Here is an 18,288-nt window from a genome sequence, read left to right as displayed (position 1 = left end):
TTGGACAGACTAACACAGGTAGTAGGTCATCTGAAAATTCAATACATATAGAAAATAATCATGTTTCGTACAGCAGGGACTGCAAAACTTTGTCAGACGAAGCCTTTCGGCCTAAAATATTTACTTTAACCCTTTCACTTTTACTTCAACATTAACACCACATTTGCATGTACACGGTTCTCTGGTCACATGACATGCAGGTAAAGAGAATATTTCAAAATATTTTTGTTTTATTTTATACATTTGTATAATATTCATTATTAGCTTTCCATCAGCTCACAAACCACAGGGCTCAGTTTGTGAAAGATTGACAGAGTGCTTCTTGAGTCAGAAGTGTGAGTAGAGCAGGAGTGTGTTATTCTGAACACAGCCGAAGTGTGTAAAACAACAACACGTTTGTTTCTCTATCAGGACTTGAGAGACACACTCAGTTCACTCTCACAGGAGACCATGAGACGAAGAAGAAGACTCACACAGTAAATAAATCTCTCTACTGCGGTGGTGTTTTAGTTTTATTAATATTTTTAATTAGTTTTTATATTTTTAGGTTTCATGTTAAATTTAGTCTTTTCATTGTGTGCTTTTGTGTGCTTGGTATTTATTTATTTCCAGTAAAATAATTAATTGCTTCAACTTTAGTTTATTGTCAAGGCAACATTTCTACTTTTCATTAGGTTAAGTTGTTCAATTAATATTTTAATTTGATATTATTTCAGCTAAGATGTGAAATGTTAACAGGATTTTTTAAAAAGTTTTAGTTTTAGTTGGCGATCATAACCCTGCTCTATTGTTTGGCAACTTTCTTTTGATTTTGAATGGCTTTACTTTTTCATTTTACGGATATTATCTCACAATTTGTTGTTTGCCTCATTTTTTAATTTTACTTTTACTTAATTTTCCCAGGATTCAACAGACAGTGCGAATGAAAAAAAGAAAAAGAAGGAGAAAAAGAAGAAGCATGGCAAGAAGAAGAAGAGGAAGAACAAGAAGATTAAGAGAAAGGTATAAAGTTTGGGGGTATTTTTATTTTAACAGCGTCTGAAATCTGAATCTGAAATCTCTGTTTCTCAGGATTCCAGCTCAACTTCCTCATCAGACAGTGAGGATGATCACAAGAAGAAGAAGAAGAGAAAAAAGAAGATGAAGGTACAGCAAGAAGCATTTTTGTGTTTTTAAGGTGTTGTCCCATATTTGTCCCAAATCATAGTTAATGTACATACAGTATACGAACTTCACCCTGTGCTGCAAGATGCATTTAGCTTTACATTCATAGTTTTACAGCTTGAATAAAGGAAAAGGTATATAATAATTTTGTGCCATTTTTTCATGCACTAGCCCGTGCCAAAAGCATTATGTAACTTTTTCCTGTCGGGATTACATTCATTGATTCTAGATTGCCTTCATAGGTTACATAGGTTAAATATATAAATGAAATAAAGGCCAGAAAGAAGTGGAAGTGGGCTGAGCTTACGAGCTCTTTTGGCATCTGTTGCTTGTTTCGAGTCTCTGATTGGTGGGATTTTCTGTACAGCATCATGGGAAATGTAGTTTTTCACTCGGAATTCCACTGTTAAATACAATTTTAAAAATAAGTTGAAATAATCCGGGCTGACGGCTTCAATAGAAGTATAGGCTATACCATTGATTAACAACCACGTTGCTCACAGTTGGTCTGTCTGTAAAAGTTTATAAGTTAATGTTCAAAATCATTTTCCCTGTAGAGGAAATTAATGTAGTTTTTACTCTCGGGACCCGACGGTTGCCATCGTCCGGTCGGTGTGTGTGACCCACCTTAGTTGTTTAATGCAAGTTAATCATTCTCTTCTTTCTGTGTCTCCGTCTGTCAGGAATCAAGCGGTTCTTCCTCTGACAGCTCCAGTGAAGATGAAGAGAAGATGATGAAAAAGAAGAAGAAAGACAAAAAGAAGAAAAAGCAAAAGAAGGTGATACAATGAAGGAAGAAGTGATGATCAAAATGTGATGATTTCCAGAACTTAATATTTAAATGCAGACGGAAAGGTCAACATGAAATGATCCAAAACATTCATTTAGGAAATCAAATGGGACCAATTTGAATTTCATGTTTAAGATGTGTTCATCTGTGTGTCAAAAATACATGAGAATGACTAAGAAAAGATTAAGGCTCAAAAAATGTATTCATGAGTCACAGTATAGTCATTATACATGAATTAAAGTGTGATATTGTCCGACACTAAGGACTGCTGCTTTAATTGCCGTACGGTGGATCGGTAAATGATAGACACAATATGTCTGACTCACTTCTCTCTATGACTACGAATTAAAAAAATAGTTTAAGTTCAAAGTGTTAAAATCAAATCGAGCTCATTATAACATGATGCCGTTTGCACAGGACTCTGAGGGAGAGAAGGTGAGAACATTAGTCACACAAACAGCTGAGAAACAGGAGAATTCAGTCTCCGTTTAATCTCAGTCGTGTGGGTTTAATGTCTGTCTGTCGCAGGTGCTTGAGCTGAACCCGGAGGACGTCTGTGTGACTGTCGCTTCATCTTCATCTGGTGAACTGGTTTTATTGATTTATTCAGATTTTAGTTCAAGCCTGTTCAGACATTTGAACTCCGTTGGTATCCATCTGTCCAATGTGTCCCAAAGAAAGTTGGAGGAGAAAGAGGGATTCAAAAACGTTTTCCCACAGTCATGCATTTATAAAAAAAAAAATTTTATGAGCGGAAAAATAATTAATAATATTTGTATTACTTTTTAATGATATAATAATAATATTATGACAATTTTATATTATATTAGTATATATTACTTAATTATATTATTTAATATTACATTATTACAAGTTTATTAATTTAATAAAATTTTAATACTATAATATAATATATATCTATGTTGATCTAAACATGTGAGTCAAGGTTATTTAGATAAATAAAACTAAATCCATAAAAAAATCCTTTTTATTTCACCTGGTTGTCATAAAAAACATAGAATAAAAAAATTATATATATATATATATAAATAACTAATACAAATAGCAAAAAAAGACATGAAACTAATAATAAAATGGAAATGTGTTGATCTTAACGTGTTCAAAGGTTAGTTCACCCAAAAATGAAAATTAAGTCATTAATTACTCACCCCCATGCTGTACCAACCCCGTAAGACCTTCGTTCATCTTCGGAACACAAATGAAGATATTTTTGATTAAATCTGAGAGGTGGATCACTGCTACATAGGCTGCCAGAGGGAATGAAACTTGACGGCCCAGAAAGTCATTAAAGAACATGTTTAAATATTCCATGTGCCTACAGTGGCTCAACTATAAGTTTATCAAGTGACGAGACTACTTTTTTTCCGAAAAAAACCCCATAAATAACGACTTTATTCGACTATTCCTTTTCTTCCTTGTGGGCCTGAGACGAGAGTTCAAGAGATTTCCACGACGCATGCGCGAGAACTGAGAAGAGGACGTTCTTCTTCTAATACTTCTTGTTCAGTTCTCGCGCATGCGTCGTGGAAAGGGATTCAAAAAGGAATGCCCTTGACTGAAAAACTTTTTGTAACTTTAAGGATTAATCTATATTTAATTTATACAATGAAGACTATGCAGTGCTTTACATTTGATTATTAATTTTCTCTACCTGAAAATTAGTTAGATTTACATTTTTAAAACAGTGTTTATTTTATTTTACTAGTGGACACGAGAAAGTGAAAAATAGTGTAGGGAGAGATATCTACGGATATACGACCTGCACCTTCATGTATCATAAGTGTATCATTCAACTTTTCCCCATAGCCTAGAGCTAAAAAAGAAAACAAAATCACAATGCATAGTGAAAGTGACGGCCAAGTATAGTAACCCATACTTGGAATTTGACCACTGCATTTAACCCATCCAAGTAAGTGCACACACATTAGGAGCAGAATAGCGAGCAGTGAACACACACACTGCAAATGTAGATACACACACCCGGAGCAGCAGGCAGCCTTGAGTGGCGCCCGGGGAGCGATTGGGGGTTAGGTGCCTTGCTCAAGGACACCTCAGTCATATTCCTGCCGGTACTGGAATCGAACCAGCAACCTTTAGATCACCAGTTCAACTCTGTTACCATTAGGCCATGACTGCCCCATAGCAATATCGAATCGCAATACTTAAAAATGACAATACATATCATATTAGGAGATAGGTGTATTGACTCAACCCTAAATATAGCCATGACAGTGAGGATTGTTTCAAAGCGTCCATGGTGGTCACTGGACTCACGCGAAAGCAACTTCCTGTCCTCTGCAGCACTTCCTGCTGAGTCTGCTGGCTTGACCTCTGCCAGGGACGAGGTCCGTATGTCTGATGATGAGGGAGCGGATGACAAACAGAAAGACAAAATGAAGAAAGTAAAGAAAAAGAAGGTTTGTGTTGCTGTCATGAACTCAGAAACACGTCTGACCCTTTGATATGAAATATTAATGAAGGAATGGTTTATTTCATTAGCGTTTTCCCAGTATCAACCAGTGTAAAAATTGCTAATCATAATTGTTATGCTCTAAAATCATTACATCTGACATCTCTGTCTCTCAGAAGGAATGTAGTTTGTACAGTGACGGTGAGAAGAAGAAAAAGAAAAGAAAAAGACGCAAGAAAAAGAACAATAAAGTAAGATTTAGGTTCAATCGCAATTCACCCCTTGCTTTCCCCTACCCCTCCATTTTCCGCGTTCACGTCTAGGGGTAGGGTGTCCCAATTCTTGTTGTGATAGAGGGGTAGAGCTACATAGCCCTCGAAACGGAGATTTTTCAGAGGCACACTCCGAACGGAGGGCTATGAGAAGGTTCCCAGAATGCATCGCGAATCACCGGCGAGATGGCTTCGCCAACGGTTATTTAAATTTAGCCCCAGATGACACCACCATTTACTTTATTTACTCTTATAATAATAATACTAAAAGTCATTTAAATTAAGAAATTGTATAACAAATTACCTTTCCGAAACAGAAAAGACATACATTTCGAGGAAGGAACGTTATAATCCTCATGTTCCCTCAGAGGTAAGAGCAGCGGCGCTCATTGTCAGACATTGTCATGGAGAAATCCTATAAAAACTCGTCGCTTCCGTAACGTCAGAGCGATCGATGACGTATCGGGTTCATGAAGGGTTGTTCCATTTGTAGGGGAATATTTCAAACCCTTGTAACTCTGTTTTAAGGGCCAAGGGGTACACCCGAAAACAAGGGGTAGGGGCAAGAGTTGAATTGGGATTGAGCCTTAACATCCTAACTGCTAACTACATCTAAGCTACTAAATCACATTTTATTGATGGGCTGGTTCATAAGTTACATATGTAAAATTAATAATTCAGACAGTAAAAGCTGACTGATGTAAAATAGTGGATAATCAATTAAATTCTGCAGTTAAACTAATAAAATATTACTGAATAGGTATTATCATTGATTTTGTGGTTGATTATTGGTTTATTATTTTTGTGAAGTTGACATTATGCTGTTTGTAACCCATGTTTTTATCTGATGTATTTGAGTAAAACAGAAAATTCAATGTATAAAAGAATGGGACTTTATCCAGTGTGAATTGATTTGATTGTGAAAAACCAGAAAGACAAGAATAGAGTTGTAGTAATTACATTTTGGTGAAAGATCATGATGATTCATGACTGAGGGTATTATTGGTTTAATAAACCATGTTGGCATGCTGTTTTTCCCAACAGGATTCCAGCTCCTCTTCATCATCCGATAGTGACGAAGACATGAAGAAGAAGAAGAAGAAAGTAGGGACAGAAACTTACCAGTGTTTATTGAATTTATTCTTGTTTCTGAGGTCTAAATTGATCTGCCACAATTAAGATGTCATAGAAGATTAATGTAAATGCAGATTAACCTCTCAATCCTCAGGTTTCATCGTCATCATCATCAGACAGCTCCTCATCATCCTCTGATAGTGAGGATGACAAGAAGAAGAAGAAGAAGAAGAAGAATAAAGTGAAGGTCAGATTCATTTAAAATATGTAGTTTACTGTAATTTCACACATGCATGTGAAAAGAAAGTTAACATTAGTAAATGCATCAGCTAACAATGACCACATGACATGCAGACAAATATATATATATATATATATATATATATATATATATATATATATATATATATTAGTGGTGGGCCGTTATCTGCGTTAACGTGCTGCGTGAACGTGAGACTCTTATCGGGCGATAAAATAAATATCGGCGTTATTCTCAAAGTTGGGTTGGGATCATAAAATAGCTTTTTCGAATATCGTTATATTTTCGTGCAATTCCATGTGTAGCCTAGTATATTTCACATAATTGAACCCGGCGCCTACTGTCACAGATCGCACAGCAGGGTATTTTCCTGTCAGGGACACAAGGTGTATACTTTTACACGTTACGTTGGGCGACGTTCCTCTCGTTACTTTATTTTAATGCAATTACATGTTGTTAAATGAGTTTATTCCAAGCGCGCTGTATCTTTTTGCATGAGCGATTCTCAATTTACAAATGAATCACTCTTTTGAGTCGATTCTGTTCAAAGACTTAAACAAATTGGCAGATCTGTCTAAATCGGTTTGCGAATCAGTCTGAATGATCTGTTCAGTTCCTGACGCACTGAATCGTCTGAAGCGCGTCCAATCGCACTCGACTCGGATTCGTAACTGGAAGATTTAAGAACATAAAGAGCGTTGGAAGAAGTGGCCGTTGATCTACAGTTTAGTCTAGTGAAAGCAAATCTACAAATGCATCATAGGGCGCTTTTCCACTGCATGGTACAGTACGGTTCAGTACGGTACGGCACGCTTTGGCGCTTTTCCACTGCATGGTACGGTACGGCTCGGCTCGGTACGGCACGCTTTGGTGCTTTTCCACTGCATGGTACGGTACGGTAGGGCACGCTTCGGCTCGCTTTAAATGGTACCACCTCTGTTGAGGTTCCAAGCGCACCGTACCGATACTAAAATGTGACGTGAAGGCACTGTAGATCACTGATTGGTCAGACAGACAGAATCGTCACTACCAGCGTCATTGTATTTGCGAGACATCAAACCCGCTAGATTTAAATAGCCAGTAACAGCCTCCAATGTTTTAAAACTACTTGCTTGACTTGCTTGAAGAAAAAAAAAAACTTCCAAAAAAGAAATGGCTGAATCGTGGTCAGTGGACGAGAAGTGCAGACGTTCCTCTTGTTAGTTGCCGAGGAGCGGATAAACTATAACGATCAGTCATAATCCCACCCACTTTGAAGCGGTACTAACTGCAGTGGAAAAGCAACCGAGCTAAAGCGAACCGAGCCGTGCCGCGCCGCGCCGAGTCGATCCACGCAGTGGAAAAGCGAAGCGAGCCGAACTGTGCCGCGCCGAGCCGAACCGTACTGAGCCGTACCATGCAGTGGAAAAGCGCCAATATTTTTGCCAGCGATGAAGATCTTTTTTAGTTGAACATCTTCGTAAGCTGTCTGTGAATGAATGATTCCACAGGACGATATATTCGATTTCATTTCATTCAGGCAATACATTTTACAACCAAACAGATTATTACTGTTAGTGAGGTAATCAAGTAGGGCTAGTTCATTAAGGGTTTCAGCCAGTAAACAGGATGGTGTATCGGTCAGGACACAGGAATAAAGACGAGGAGATGTAATTTCTTCCTTTAACTGTATTGAGCTCCAGCAGTACTCATCAGAACATTCCAATATCCATGGTCATTATGGTCTAATAAAAACAAAATAAATCACAATTAGGTACTGTCATTTTAAACAGTTCCAGTACTTAAATTATTATGCAACATGAATAATAAATCCACACACATAATACAAATCAGGATCATCAAACATAAATATCTCAATAAACATTGCTATGCCCCTTTAAACATAATCTACAATTACATAAATGAGGATATCCCTCTTTGGAAAGATATAAGGAGCTTCACCTATCTCACTGACCAGTTTACATTTCAAACTGTATTAAAAGGGTTAACAGACGGAGCAATGGCGACACCCTCAGGCCAGACAGGGCTACTACACAATAGCGTCCGCACATGGTCTCCTGAGCACGATATTAAATCTTAACTCAATGTTATAAATGTCACTACGTAACTTAGACATCAGAAAACTCACAAAATTTAACTTATTATTTCCTGCAGTGTTTACAGCATGAACATTGTTCTTACACTAGAAATATCACTCATCACGCTGGGCACGTTAATACACGGTGAATCTACGATATAGAAACATAAACACAACAAAAATAACAATCACTTACTTTTCTTCATTCACTCAACACATGGAATATTGAAAACTGGATTTCTCAGGATGAACTAAAGAGGCTAATCAACCCATGTACGTGGGCTAAACTATAACTGTTAAACTTGAACTTGTTTTCGTTCCCACTATAGCTAACACACACTACGCACTTCCTTCACCGTAACCACAGAAGAAGAGTCTTAAAGCGGCAGGCATCAAAAAAACGTCTGAGCCTTTTATACAGCCGCCCCCAAATGTGCGAGCACATTTGTTTCCATTAAAAGGCTTATCAGTCAGGCTGAGAAGGGCTCACAGAGGCATCGTCCTCCTCAGACGGGAGAGCTGGCAACATCACCAACCGAGCTACCGGTCGGGTGTACACATGTCCTCTGATGTCCACATCAGCGGATCTAATGCACCCATCGTCGCTGCGGTGAATCTTGGTTACAAGTCCAATGGGCCACTGGGCTCGAGGTAGCTGCGGGTCCACCAGCATGACAACAGCCTTAGCCAGTAGTTCAGGAGAAGAGGATTGCCATTTCTGTCTTGTCTGCAGCCCAGGGAGATATTCTCTGATGAATCTGCACCAGAATTGGTCAGCGAGAACTTGTGAATGCCGCCAACGTCTGCGGCTCAGAAGCTCCGTCTCCGGATAGACCACTTGGGGAAGGGATCCATCAGGCCGCCCCATAAGCAGACTATTTGGTGTCACAGGGTCGATATCCGCAATGTCGGCAGATACATAACCCAATGGTTTAGAGTTGAGTATTGCCTCAACTTCCAGGAGAACTGTAAGAAGGACGTCTTCATGAACAGGTTGGGCTCCCACACAGGTATAAAGTGCAGACTTGACGGAGCGGACCTCTCTCTCCCGCACTCCACCAAAGTGTGGTGCTGCTGGCGGGTTAAACTGGAACTTAATCCTCTGACGCGCGAGTCGTTTCCGCAAGGTTAACTCCATACTGGCAAAAGCCTCTCTAAGTTCCCGTTCTCCTCCTCTAAAGTTGGTCCCCTGATCTGACAACAACTCTGCAGGTGTCCCTCTTCTGGCGATGAACCGTCTTAGGGCCATCAAGTAAGCATCCGCATCCATATTTCTGAGGAGATCCAAGTGTACCGCCCTGGTTGTTAAACACTTAAATATTATCCCCCAGCGTTTCTCCTGGCGTCTGCCCATCTTCACAAACATGGGCCCAAAACAATCCACACCAGTGGAGTGGAAGGCTGGTTTGTGTAACCGGAGACGAGCTGCGGGAAGGTCCGCCATTCGGGGAATGGAAGGCTGAGCTCTCCAGCGCTGACATTCGGCGCAAGAACGCTGGTGTCTGCGAATCGCCTCCCTTCCATGGATTATCCAGAATGACCGCCGCATCTCTGCAAAGACTCTCTCTGGACCAGGATGATGCAGGTTGCTATCGTACCTTTGGATAAGCAAGCGTGTAACTGGGTGTGAGGCATCCAGGACAACAGGGTGCAATGTTAAGTCGTCTTGACCTTCCAAACGTCGGAGCCGACCTCCTACTCTTATGAGGTCTGTGGATTTATCTAACTCCGGAGCCAAGGTAAGTAATCGACTCCCAGGTGAGACGGGTTTCCCTGCTGCAAGGAGTTTATAGTCCTCTGGAAATGACTGTTGCTGGGCTCGCTGGAGAACGATCATCTCTGCCTGTTGGTGCTCTTCAGCATTAGGCAGTGATCTGGAAGGGGTTTGTCCTAGGATTTCTTGAGCAGTGGCATCTATGAGCTCCTGCCAAGTGTGGTACACCTTGTCATCCCTGCTGATCGACATTGGTGAGGTAACCGTTACTCCACAGAAGGTGGCCTTCCGGAGTTCACCTTTGTCCTCAAACGGCTCGGTGCTGGGTCGTTCTGGCCAGGTGGCTGGGTTCTGGAGAAGGAAGGGAGGTCCTTGAGACCATCGGTTGGGATCTATTAGGGCCTCCATGGTCTTCCCTCTCGTAAGATCATCAGCAGGATTGTTCGCCGAGTCCACGTAGCGCCAAGTGCACTTCTCTGTTAACTCCTGTATCTCCGCTATTCTGGCGCCCACGAAGACCTTGTAGCGGCAAGACTGGGAGTGTAGCCAGGTTAGTACTGTAGTGGAGTCTGACCACAACAGAGTTCGAGCCACTGTCAAGGTAAGTTCCCTCTCAAGGACACGATGCAGCTGCGCTGCAACCAGAGCTCCACAAAGCTCCAGGCGTGGTATGGAATGCAGACGTCTTGGAGCTACTCGTGAACGAGCAAGGATGAAAGACAGGTGGATCTGGCCTTCCTTGTCCTCAGTTCTCATGTAAGCTACAGCTCCATAAGCTTGCTCAGAGGCATCGGCGAAGATGTGCACCTCACGGTTGGCACCCTCAAGGTTTGCATCCGCAGGAACATATGCACGTGGAAAGGTAAGGCAAGGTAAGGACTCAAGTTCAGCCTCCCAGCTTGACCAGGCTTGCAGGAGTTCGGAGGGTAAGTTAGAATCATCCCAACCTCGCTTCTTATCCCACAGCTGCCTAATGATGAGCTTTGCTCGGGTGGAGTAAGGTAACATGTAACCCAAGGGATCATATTGAGTAGCTAGAACTCTGTAGATGTTTCTCAGGGTTGGTACCTCGTAGGTCACAGGCCTATGTTTGTAGCTCAAGGAGTCGGTTGCCCAATTCCAGCTGAGACCGAGTGTTGACTTCAGAGGGTTGGACTTATCCTGTGCCAGCCACAGGTCCAGGCTTTCAGATCTGGCCTCTTGAGGCAAGTGGCTCAGGACGCTTGGGTCATTGCAAGCCCATTGACGCAACCCAAAGCCTGCAGAAGCCAGAAGACCCCTGAGCCGATCCACCAGCAGTTTGGCTTCACCTGGCGTACTCATGCTCTGCAGGCAGTTATCAACGTAAAAGCAGTTCTCAACCGAGAATCTCAGGTCATCGTCTGGCTGGCAGTGGTCAACAACATGGCGCTGCAGGGCGTATGTCGCACAGCACGGGCTGCAGGTTGCGCCGAAAGGCAAAACTTGCCACTCAAATGTTCTTGGTGGCTCTTCCACCCTCAGGTCCCGCCACAGGAACCTTAGAAGAGGGCGATCTTCAGGGATAAGGCGGACTTGATGAAACATCCCCTTAATGTCTCCACTAACCGCTATGGGATGTTCACGAAATCTCACTAAGACTCCCAGCAAGGGGGCACCAAGGGTAGGGCCAGGTAGCAGGTACTGGTTCAGGGTCTGCCCAAGGTACTGGTGAGAGCAGTTGAAAACAAGGCGGTTCTTCCCGTTGTGGCTGACGAGATGATGTGAGATATACCATCCTTCTTTGGTAGAGGTCTCCTCAGTAACTTCCCTCACAGCACCTGCTTCAATGAGCTTCTGCATTTCCATCTTGTATGCTTCCGCTAGCTTGGGGTCCTTTAAGAGTCGCCTCTCAGTACTACGTAACATGGGCATAACTGACTCCTTCGAAGAGTGCAGAGGTGGCATGCTTGCATGGCGCAGCAATGGTGTGGCATACCTGAGAATTCCATCTACATTAGTACGGACAGTCTTGGCTTCAAGCAATGCTACGGCCTGCTGATCCTGCTTTGACCGAGTCACCTCTCTTTCGTGTCGGTAAGGCACAGTGTCTACTTGCCAGAGCCTCTCAACATGCTTGTAAAGCTCATCCATTGGTGGCGTAGATGAAGTAAACAGACACTGTGCAGGTTGGATTTGCCGCCCCATGAATGGGGTAGGGCCTTGAAGAGTCCACCCAAGCCTGGTGCGGACTGCGGCTGGGCCACCTGGTGGACCAAGTCTGACTGGCTCGACAGGTATTATCAGTTGAGGGTTGTCGGAGCCTACAAGGAGTGTTGGCTGAGCATCTCTTAAGGCAGGCAGGGGAATGCCATTTAGGTGTTTGTATTTCCTCTGCAGGCGGTCAATAGGGTAAGTATGCTGTGCTAGGCTGAGGCGGCCAGCTGTGAAGGCACCATTGATCTTATAGCTAGTGTGAGGGTTTGCAGCTGGTGAGACATGGAAAGACACTGTGTGGCCATGGAGGATCTGGATGTCCTGACGAACTGTACGCAGAGGAAGAGCTTCAGGACTGCCCTTTATGCCAAGAAACTTAGCTGCTGCTGGCAACAACATGGTCCTCTCTGACCCATCATCGAGGATCGCAAAGGTGTCAAGTGTCCGGTCCTCATAATGTACAAGCACAGGGACGACCTTTAACATGACTCGATTCCCGGCTCCAGGTCTGTCCAGGTAGAGCGAGTCAGCCCCAGAGCTGATTAAGCAGCTCTCTTCTTTAACAGCTACTTCTTTATTGCCCCTCTCTGCTCTTGTATTTATCTCGTGAAGAGCCAGTAGGTGTTTTCCCTGACAGATGTTGCAGGGTTTCTTCAATGTGCACTGAGCTGCTTGATGAGTTCGTGCGCAGCGCCAGCACCGCTTGTTAACCCGTATCCACTCTCTAAGCTGGTCTTTGGAGAGTTTGGTGACAACACTGCATTGACTGAGATAATGCTCAGTACTCTCACAATAGGCACAGTAGGCTTTACTCTTGGCCCCTCTGTTGGTTGAACTCTCTTTTTGGTATGAAGAGGCTGTCTCTGCCGACTCAGCAGCTCCATGTAGGACGGTCACCGTTTGTCTTCCAGGACGACCATCAGTCTTCACGTTCTGCCTTTCCTTTATGCTGCGTCCAGTAGCCTGACTGTCGAAGCCCTGACACCATGATTCATACCGGAGCCATTCTGCCAAATCACGTAGAGTATGGGTCGCTCCTAACTGCTTGAACTGATGTCGACGGAAATCAGCTCGCTGTTCTGGAGGGAGCTTACTCAGCAGACGAGCAACATGTGAGCCACAGTTGAGTTCGATTTCCCCTTCAGGACCCAGAGTCTGCAACAAGCCAACTAAAGATTGTATCTGGGGAGAGAACTTCTGGAATGCCATAGTATCACCACGCTTTACTTCGGGGGTTTCTAGAACACTTGCTATCTTCTTTAAGGCAAGTTGATGAGGCTGACCAAATTTATCATGGAGGGCTGACATAGTGTCACTATAGGGGGTTGGTGAGTTTAGATAGGCATCAGCTATAAGCTTAGCTTCCTCCAACTTTAAATGATCCATAAGTATTTGATACTTGAAGAGTTCTGTAGCATTAGATGGGAGTAGGTTTTCTAGAGCTATGCGAAGCCGTGCAAACTCACTGGGATCCGGGTGAATAAACTTTGGGATTGTGGGTTGGGGCCCTCGATACACTTGTTCATTCCCTGGTGGCTGCATAAACTGTTTAGGTGGCGGCATGCCATGTACCGCTCCAGTAGCTGCTAAGGGATGGTAGGCTCGGGCAGGGGCTGATTGCATTAAAGGTGCATGGGCTGGGGCAGGGTGTGTGAGCAGCTGAGAGGGTCGTGTAGAAAGGTATGGTGACATCCCTTTATCAGAAGCAGGAGCAGGATGCTGAGGAGGCAGTGGAGGCTTACAAGGCATATATACTCTAGCTTCAGGGGGAAAGTTGAGTTGGCTACTGTCTAGCCCTTGTTCCTCGACCCTGAGATTGCACATGCCTCTCGACAGGTTCTCGTCAGGTTCAGGCCAGGGTGGAGGATCAGGCCAGTCCTCCTGCTCCATTTCCTTTGAGTGTGCTGCAACAGTGAAACTCCTTGAGGCTACAGCACCAGCTTGTGGAGATCTGGGGTTACTGTAGTTTGAGGTGGTGCTATTAACTTGGGCCAGGTCTGCTCTCAGTGAGCGGGCTACTTCCAGTAGCTCTTTCATCTCGCGCCGTGCTTCATTGAGTTCCTGTATGCCAGTCTGGAAGGCCTGTTGTGTTTGGAGCAGCTTAGTATTCTCCTCTCGAATAGCTCTGATTTCCTCCGGGAAACGAGAATCCAGATATGGGCTCTGATGGGATGAGGGTGTTCGCGCAGGCTGGATAAACCCATCCAAATCTCTCCTCTGGCTGTGGTCTAGGGCTAGCTGAGGAATCTCAGGGTGAGCAGCATTCCCAGGGAAGCCACTAGAGTGAGGGTGGGCTGTTTGGAAGGGAATCATCTGGTCGGGACCCTCCCGAGTGAAGAACACCCTCCTATCCAAGGCAGGGGATGTCAAGCCCCATTGTGACTGATCTCGTTTACTATATCCCATATAGTCCACTTCGAAGTCCTGAAGTCTGGCAGGTCGACGTATTTGACGTTTAGGTCTCATATCAGGATACATCTCTTCATCTGACTCCATCCTGAATACTGCTATCCGGCTCGAAGGACCATTTGTTAGTGAGGTAATCAAGTAGGGCTAGTTCATTAAGGGTTTCAGCCAGTAAACAGGATGGTGTATCGGTCAGGACACAGGAATAAAGACGAGGAGATGTAATTTCTTCCTTTAACTGTATTGAGCTCCAGCAGTACTCATCAGAACATTCCAATATCCATGGTCATTATGGTCTAATAAAAACAAAATAAATCACAATTAGGTACTGTCATTTTAAACAGTTCCAGTACTTAAATTATTATGCAACATGAATAATAAATCCACACACATAATACAAATCAGGATCATCAAACATAAATATCTCAATAAACATTGCTATGCCCCTTTAAACATAATCTACAATTACATAAATGAGGATATCCCTCTTTGGAAAGATATAAGGAGCTTCACCTATCTCACTGACCAGTTTACATTTCAAACTGTATTAAAAGGGTTAACAGACGGAGCAATGGCGACACCCTCAGGCCAGACAGGGCTACTACACAATAGCGTCCGCACATGGTCTCCTGAGCACGATATTAAATCTTAACTCAATGTTATAAATGTCACTACGTAACTTAGACATCAGAAAACTCACAAAATTTAACTTATTATTTCCTGCAGTGTTTACAGCATGAACATTGTTCTTACACTAGAAATATCACTCATCACGCTGGGCACGTTAATACACGGTGAATCTACGATATAGAAACATAAACACAACAAAAATAACAATCACTTACTTTTCTTCATTCACTCAACACATGGAATATTGAAAACTGGATTTCTCAGGATGAACTAAAGAGGCTAATCAACCCATGTACGTGGGCTAAACTATAACTGTTAAACTTGAACTTGTTTTCGTTCCCACTATAGCTAACACACACTACGCACTTCCTTCACCGTAACCACAGAAGAAGAGTCTTAAAGCGGCAGGCATAAAAAAAACGTCTGAGCCTTTTATACAATTACGCCACGATAGCACTACTAAAAAGTATGACATTATCCGTTTTTTGGACATATACATTCATTTATAGGACACTGGCAAAGATTAACATAAGCTACCATTGTGTACAGTTTATGAAATGAACACCCGCCATCCCGTGAATGTGTGTATTGCGCAGGGGCATAGTCACACGAATAGTTTACATTGATTTAAAACTAATTTGTTTAAAAAGGAGGAGGCTATTGCCGGTAAAGGCAGGTTCACATAAAATCATAATGACATATGACATTATTTTTTGATCTAACGAGCATCTGGTTTGGCGATGCAAAAACGGACTGTAGAGCTACGTCGTGCTTATTGTTTTTTTCTTCTTCCAATTAGCCTACTATGTTAAAAAAAACGACGAAAACATGTTACTTGTTCAATTAATAAACAGTTTGTTTGATGACAAATCGCTAAATATAAAATTGGCCTCCCTTTCTGTCATTGTGAGTGTGCGTTTTGTTTTGTTTTTCCGAACGATATTCGACTTTTGCTCCACTATTGTCGAATGGCATTTTTGGCAGAAATTCACATCCCTATACGCGAGGGGAACTATTCTCAAAGACTTCCTTTTTTTAATCATTATTTGGGTAGCACACATATTCTGAATGCCTTCGGCAGAATTCAAATGAGCCATTTTAATCTAGATTAATTCCAAGATTGCAGTGAGATTAATCCAGATTAAAAAAATTAATCTATGCCCACCTCTAATATATATATATATATATATATATATATATATATATATATATATATATATATATATATATATATATATATATATCGTGGCCACAAATTAAAAATTATTTCACATGTTTTAGTAAATCTTGGCCATGATTTAATAATTGTTACCCATTTTAAGTAAATCATGCACACAATACAATAATTCCTTCCCTCTTTTTGATTTAAATAAAAATGGAAATTAATTAATTATATCGTGGCCATGATTTAGTAAAACGAGGGATATACTGTTCATATTTTTACCACATGTCGTGCTTCATAGATAGTAAAAGTATTATTAAGTCAATGTCAGTTTATTTAATTTTTGGGGTTTTCCTCAAATGCTTTCTACTGAAGTAAAATATAAGCCTTTTATTTTATCGTTTAAGGATTCATCTTCATCATCGAGTAGCTCTTCATCATCTGACAGTGAGGATGACAAGAAGAAGAAGAAGAAGAAGAAAATGAAGAAGAGAAAGAAGAAGAAAAATGTGAAGGTCAGCATGTGAAAAGAAAGTAAAAGTACAATTTAGTAAAGTTCAGTTTATTTATTTAGCTTTTTGGTTTTCCTCAAATGTTTTCGAAAATTTCACAGTAGGACTTTACATAAAATACAAGCCTTTTCTTTTATTGTTTAAGGATTCATCTTCATCATCATCTGACAGTTAGGATGACAAGAAGAAGAAGAAGAAGAAGAAGAGGAAACAAATGAAGGTCAGATTCATATATGTAGATTTACTGCAGATGCATGTGAAAAACACACTGAATGGCTCTTTTCTTGCTTCATAAAGAAATCATCTTCATCATCAAGTAGCTCCTCGTCATCTTCCGACAGTGATAAGCAAACATCAACTAAAAGGACCTTGTTGTAACTAATAATGTTGGTCTTAAGACAGGTTTATTTTCTCGAAATATTGACATCTGCCATGGCTTCTGAGTTAGTTCATTAATGTGAGATGGTTGTATATTTCAACTGAACCTCTCTTATTATTCCTCTGTAGAAGAAAGCCAAAGTGGATGATAAGGATGGAGAGAACACATTGCAGAAGACAGAAGGAGAATACTGGGGGTTGGAGTCTCTCAACTTGACAGATAACAGTCGTGGATCTCAGATTTCTCTGTCTCTGGACGCCTCCAGCTTGAGCGAAGCCTCACAGAAGAACAGCAGCGCCACCTGCAGGCCTCCGACCACCCTGACGGGACGTCCTCAGAGGAACACACAGGAGAACAGCGCTTACAACAAACCATGAGGCCCCTACAAACACTTACTTAAAATTACCAGTTTTTATCTGACTTATTCTGGCAATTTAGTTTTGTTGGCCAAACCCAAATTGATGTTAGAAGCATGCTAGTAAAAATTTAAAACATTGTGCATTGTGCAAATTCATTCTACATACAACGTTAGATCACATTAGAAACATGCTAGCAACATGTAATATCATGCTAGCAATGTTAAAACATGTTACCGACATGATAATTGATCATAGAAACATGCTTAAACATAGTAGCAATGTGTTAAATCACTTTTTGTCATGGTGTTTGGAAGACGTTTAGAAATCATAATATGATCAATTAAAAGTTTTGAAAATCCATGTGTTTGATAGAGGTTGCAATTATCAGTCATTAATGTTGCAGTTTTTATGAGATTTTCAGATGCAGCACACTTGAAATAAACACATATATAAATTAACAGCTTTATCTTGCTTGCTGAAAATGTAATTTAAAGCTAGAGAAAACATTCAATTCAATTCAAATTTATTTGTATAACGCTTTTCACAATACATATTGTTTCAAAGCAGCTTTACTGAAAGTGCATTTCAGAAATGTACATAGAAAAATACAGTTAGTTAATCATGTATTAATTTAGGGCATAACATATCGCCAGCGGTGAGTCGTCTCTTCACAGGCGTCGAGTCGTCTCTTCACAGGCGTTTAGTCATCTCATCGCAGGTGTTGGGGATCTGAAGTCTACGTAAGAGGCTGGATACAAACTGAAGCTGACGAACGCCATTTAATGATAACAGCAGAAAAGCAAATGGGAAGTAATTAGCATAGCTGCTGTTCATTATATTAATGCATTCGATCTGATTCAACAGTGGTATAAAAGGTAAGCATT

The 18,288-nt window shown here is 41.6% G+C and overlaps 1 protein-coding gene across 3 annotated transcripts; it reads left to right on the top strand.

Moving 5' to 3' along the window:
• The first annotated feature begins 384 nt into the window (after positions 1 to 384).
• On the top strand, positions 385 to 17,014 carry LOC143738320 (uncharacterized). 3 transcript variants are annotated; one of them, XM_077230433.1, is made up of 11 exons: positions 385 to 476; positions 904 to 1,146; positions 1,848 to 1,943; positions 2,483 to 2,537; positions 4,277 to 4,392; positions 4,562 to 4,636; positions 5,702 to 5,761; positions 5,886 to 5,972; positions 16,562 to 16,669; positions 16,812 to 16,886; positions 16,964 to 17,014. In XM_077230433.1, the coding sequence occupies exons 2-10, from the start codon at positions 1,141 to 1,143 to the stop codon at positions 16,839 to 16,841; spliced, it is 633 nt and encodes a 210-aa protein (XP_077086548.1). In that variant the 5' UTR covers positions 385 to 476; positions 904 to 1,140; the 3' UTR covers positions 16,842 to 16,886; positions 16,964 to 17,014. The 3 variants fall into 3 exon arrangements, with proteins under 3 accessions (XP_077086548.1, XP_077086547.1, XP_077086549.1); XM_077230432.1 differs by having other exon boundaries at positions 5,886 to 5,978; XM_077230434.1 differs by lacking the exon at positions 4,562 to 4,636 and having other exon boundaries at positions 386 to 476; positions 5,886 to 5,978.
• The last annotated feature ends 1,274 nt before the right edge of the window (positions 17,015 to 18,288 follow it).

The sequence above is a fragment of the Siphateles boraxobius genome, unplaced genomic scaffold, assembly GCF_051911475.1.
Source record: "Siphateles boraxobius isolate OS27281-9 unplaced genomic scaffold, OSU_SipBor_1 143, whole genome shotgun sequence".
Lineage (NCBI taxonomy): Eukaryota > Metazoa > Chordata > Actinopteri > Cypriniformes > Leuciscidae > Siphateles > Siphateles boraxobius.
Note: the sequence above shows the minus strand (reverse complement) of the source record. Positions and strands in the feature narration are given on the sequence as shown.

What these genes read in the sequence shown, in the direction of transcription:
- LOC143738320 (XM_077230432.1), top strand. An exon ending in AGAAGAAAAAGCAAAAGAAG is followed by an intron (nt 1,944 to 2,482) that starts GTGATACAATGA and finishes TGTCTGTCGCAG; the next exon opens with GTGCTTGAGCTGAACCCGGA. An exon ending in GCAAGAAAAAGAACAATAAA is followed by an intron (nt 4,637 to 5,701) that starts GTAAGATTTAGG and finishes TTTTCCCAACAG; the next exon opens with GATTCCAGCTCCTCTTCATC.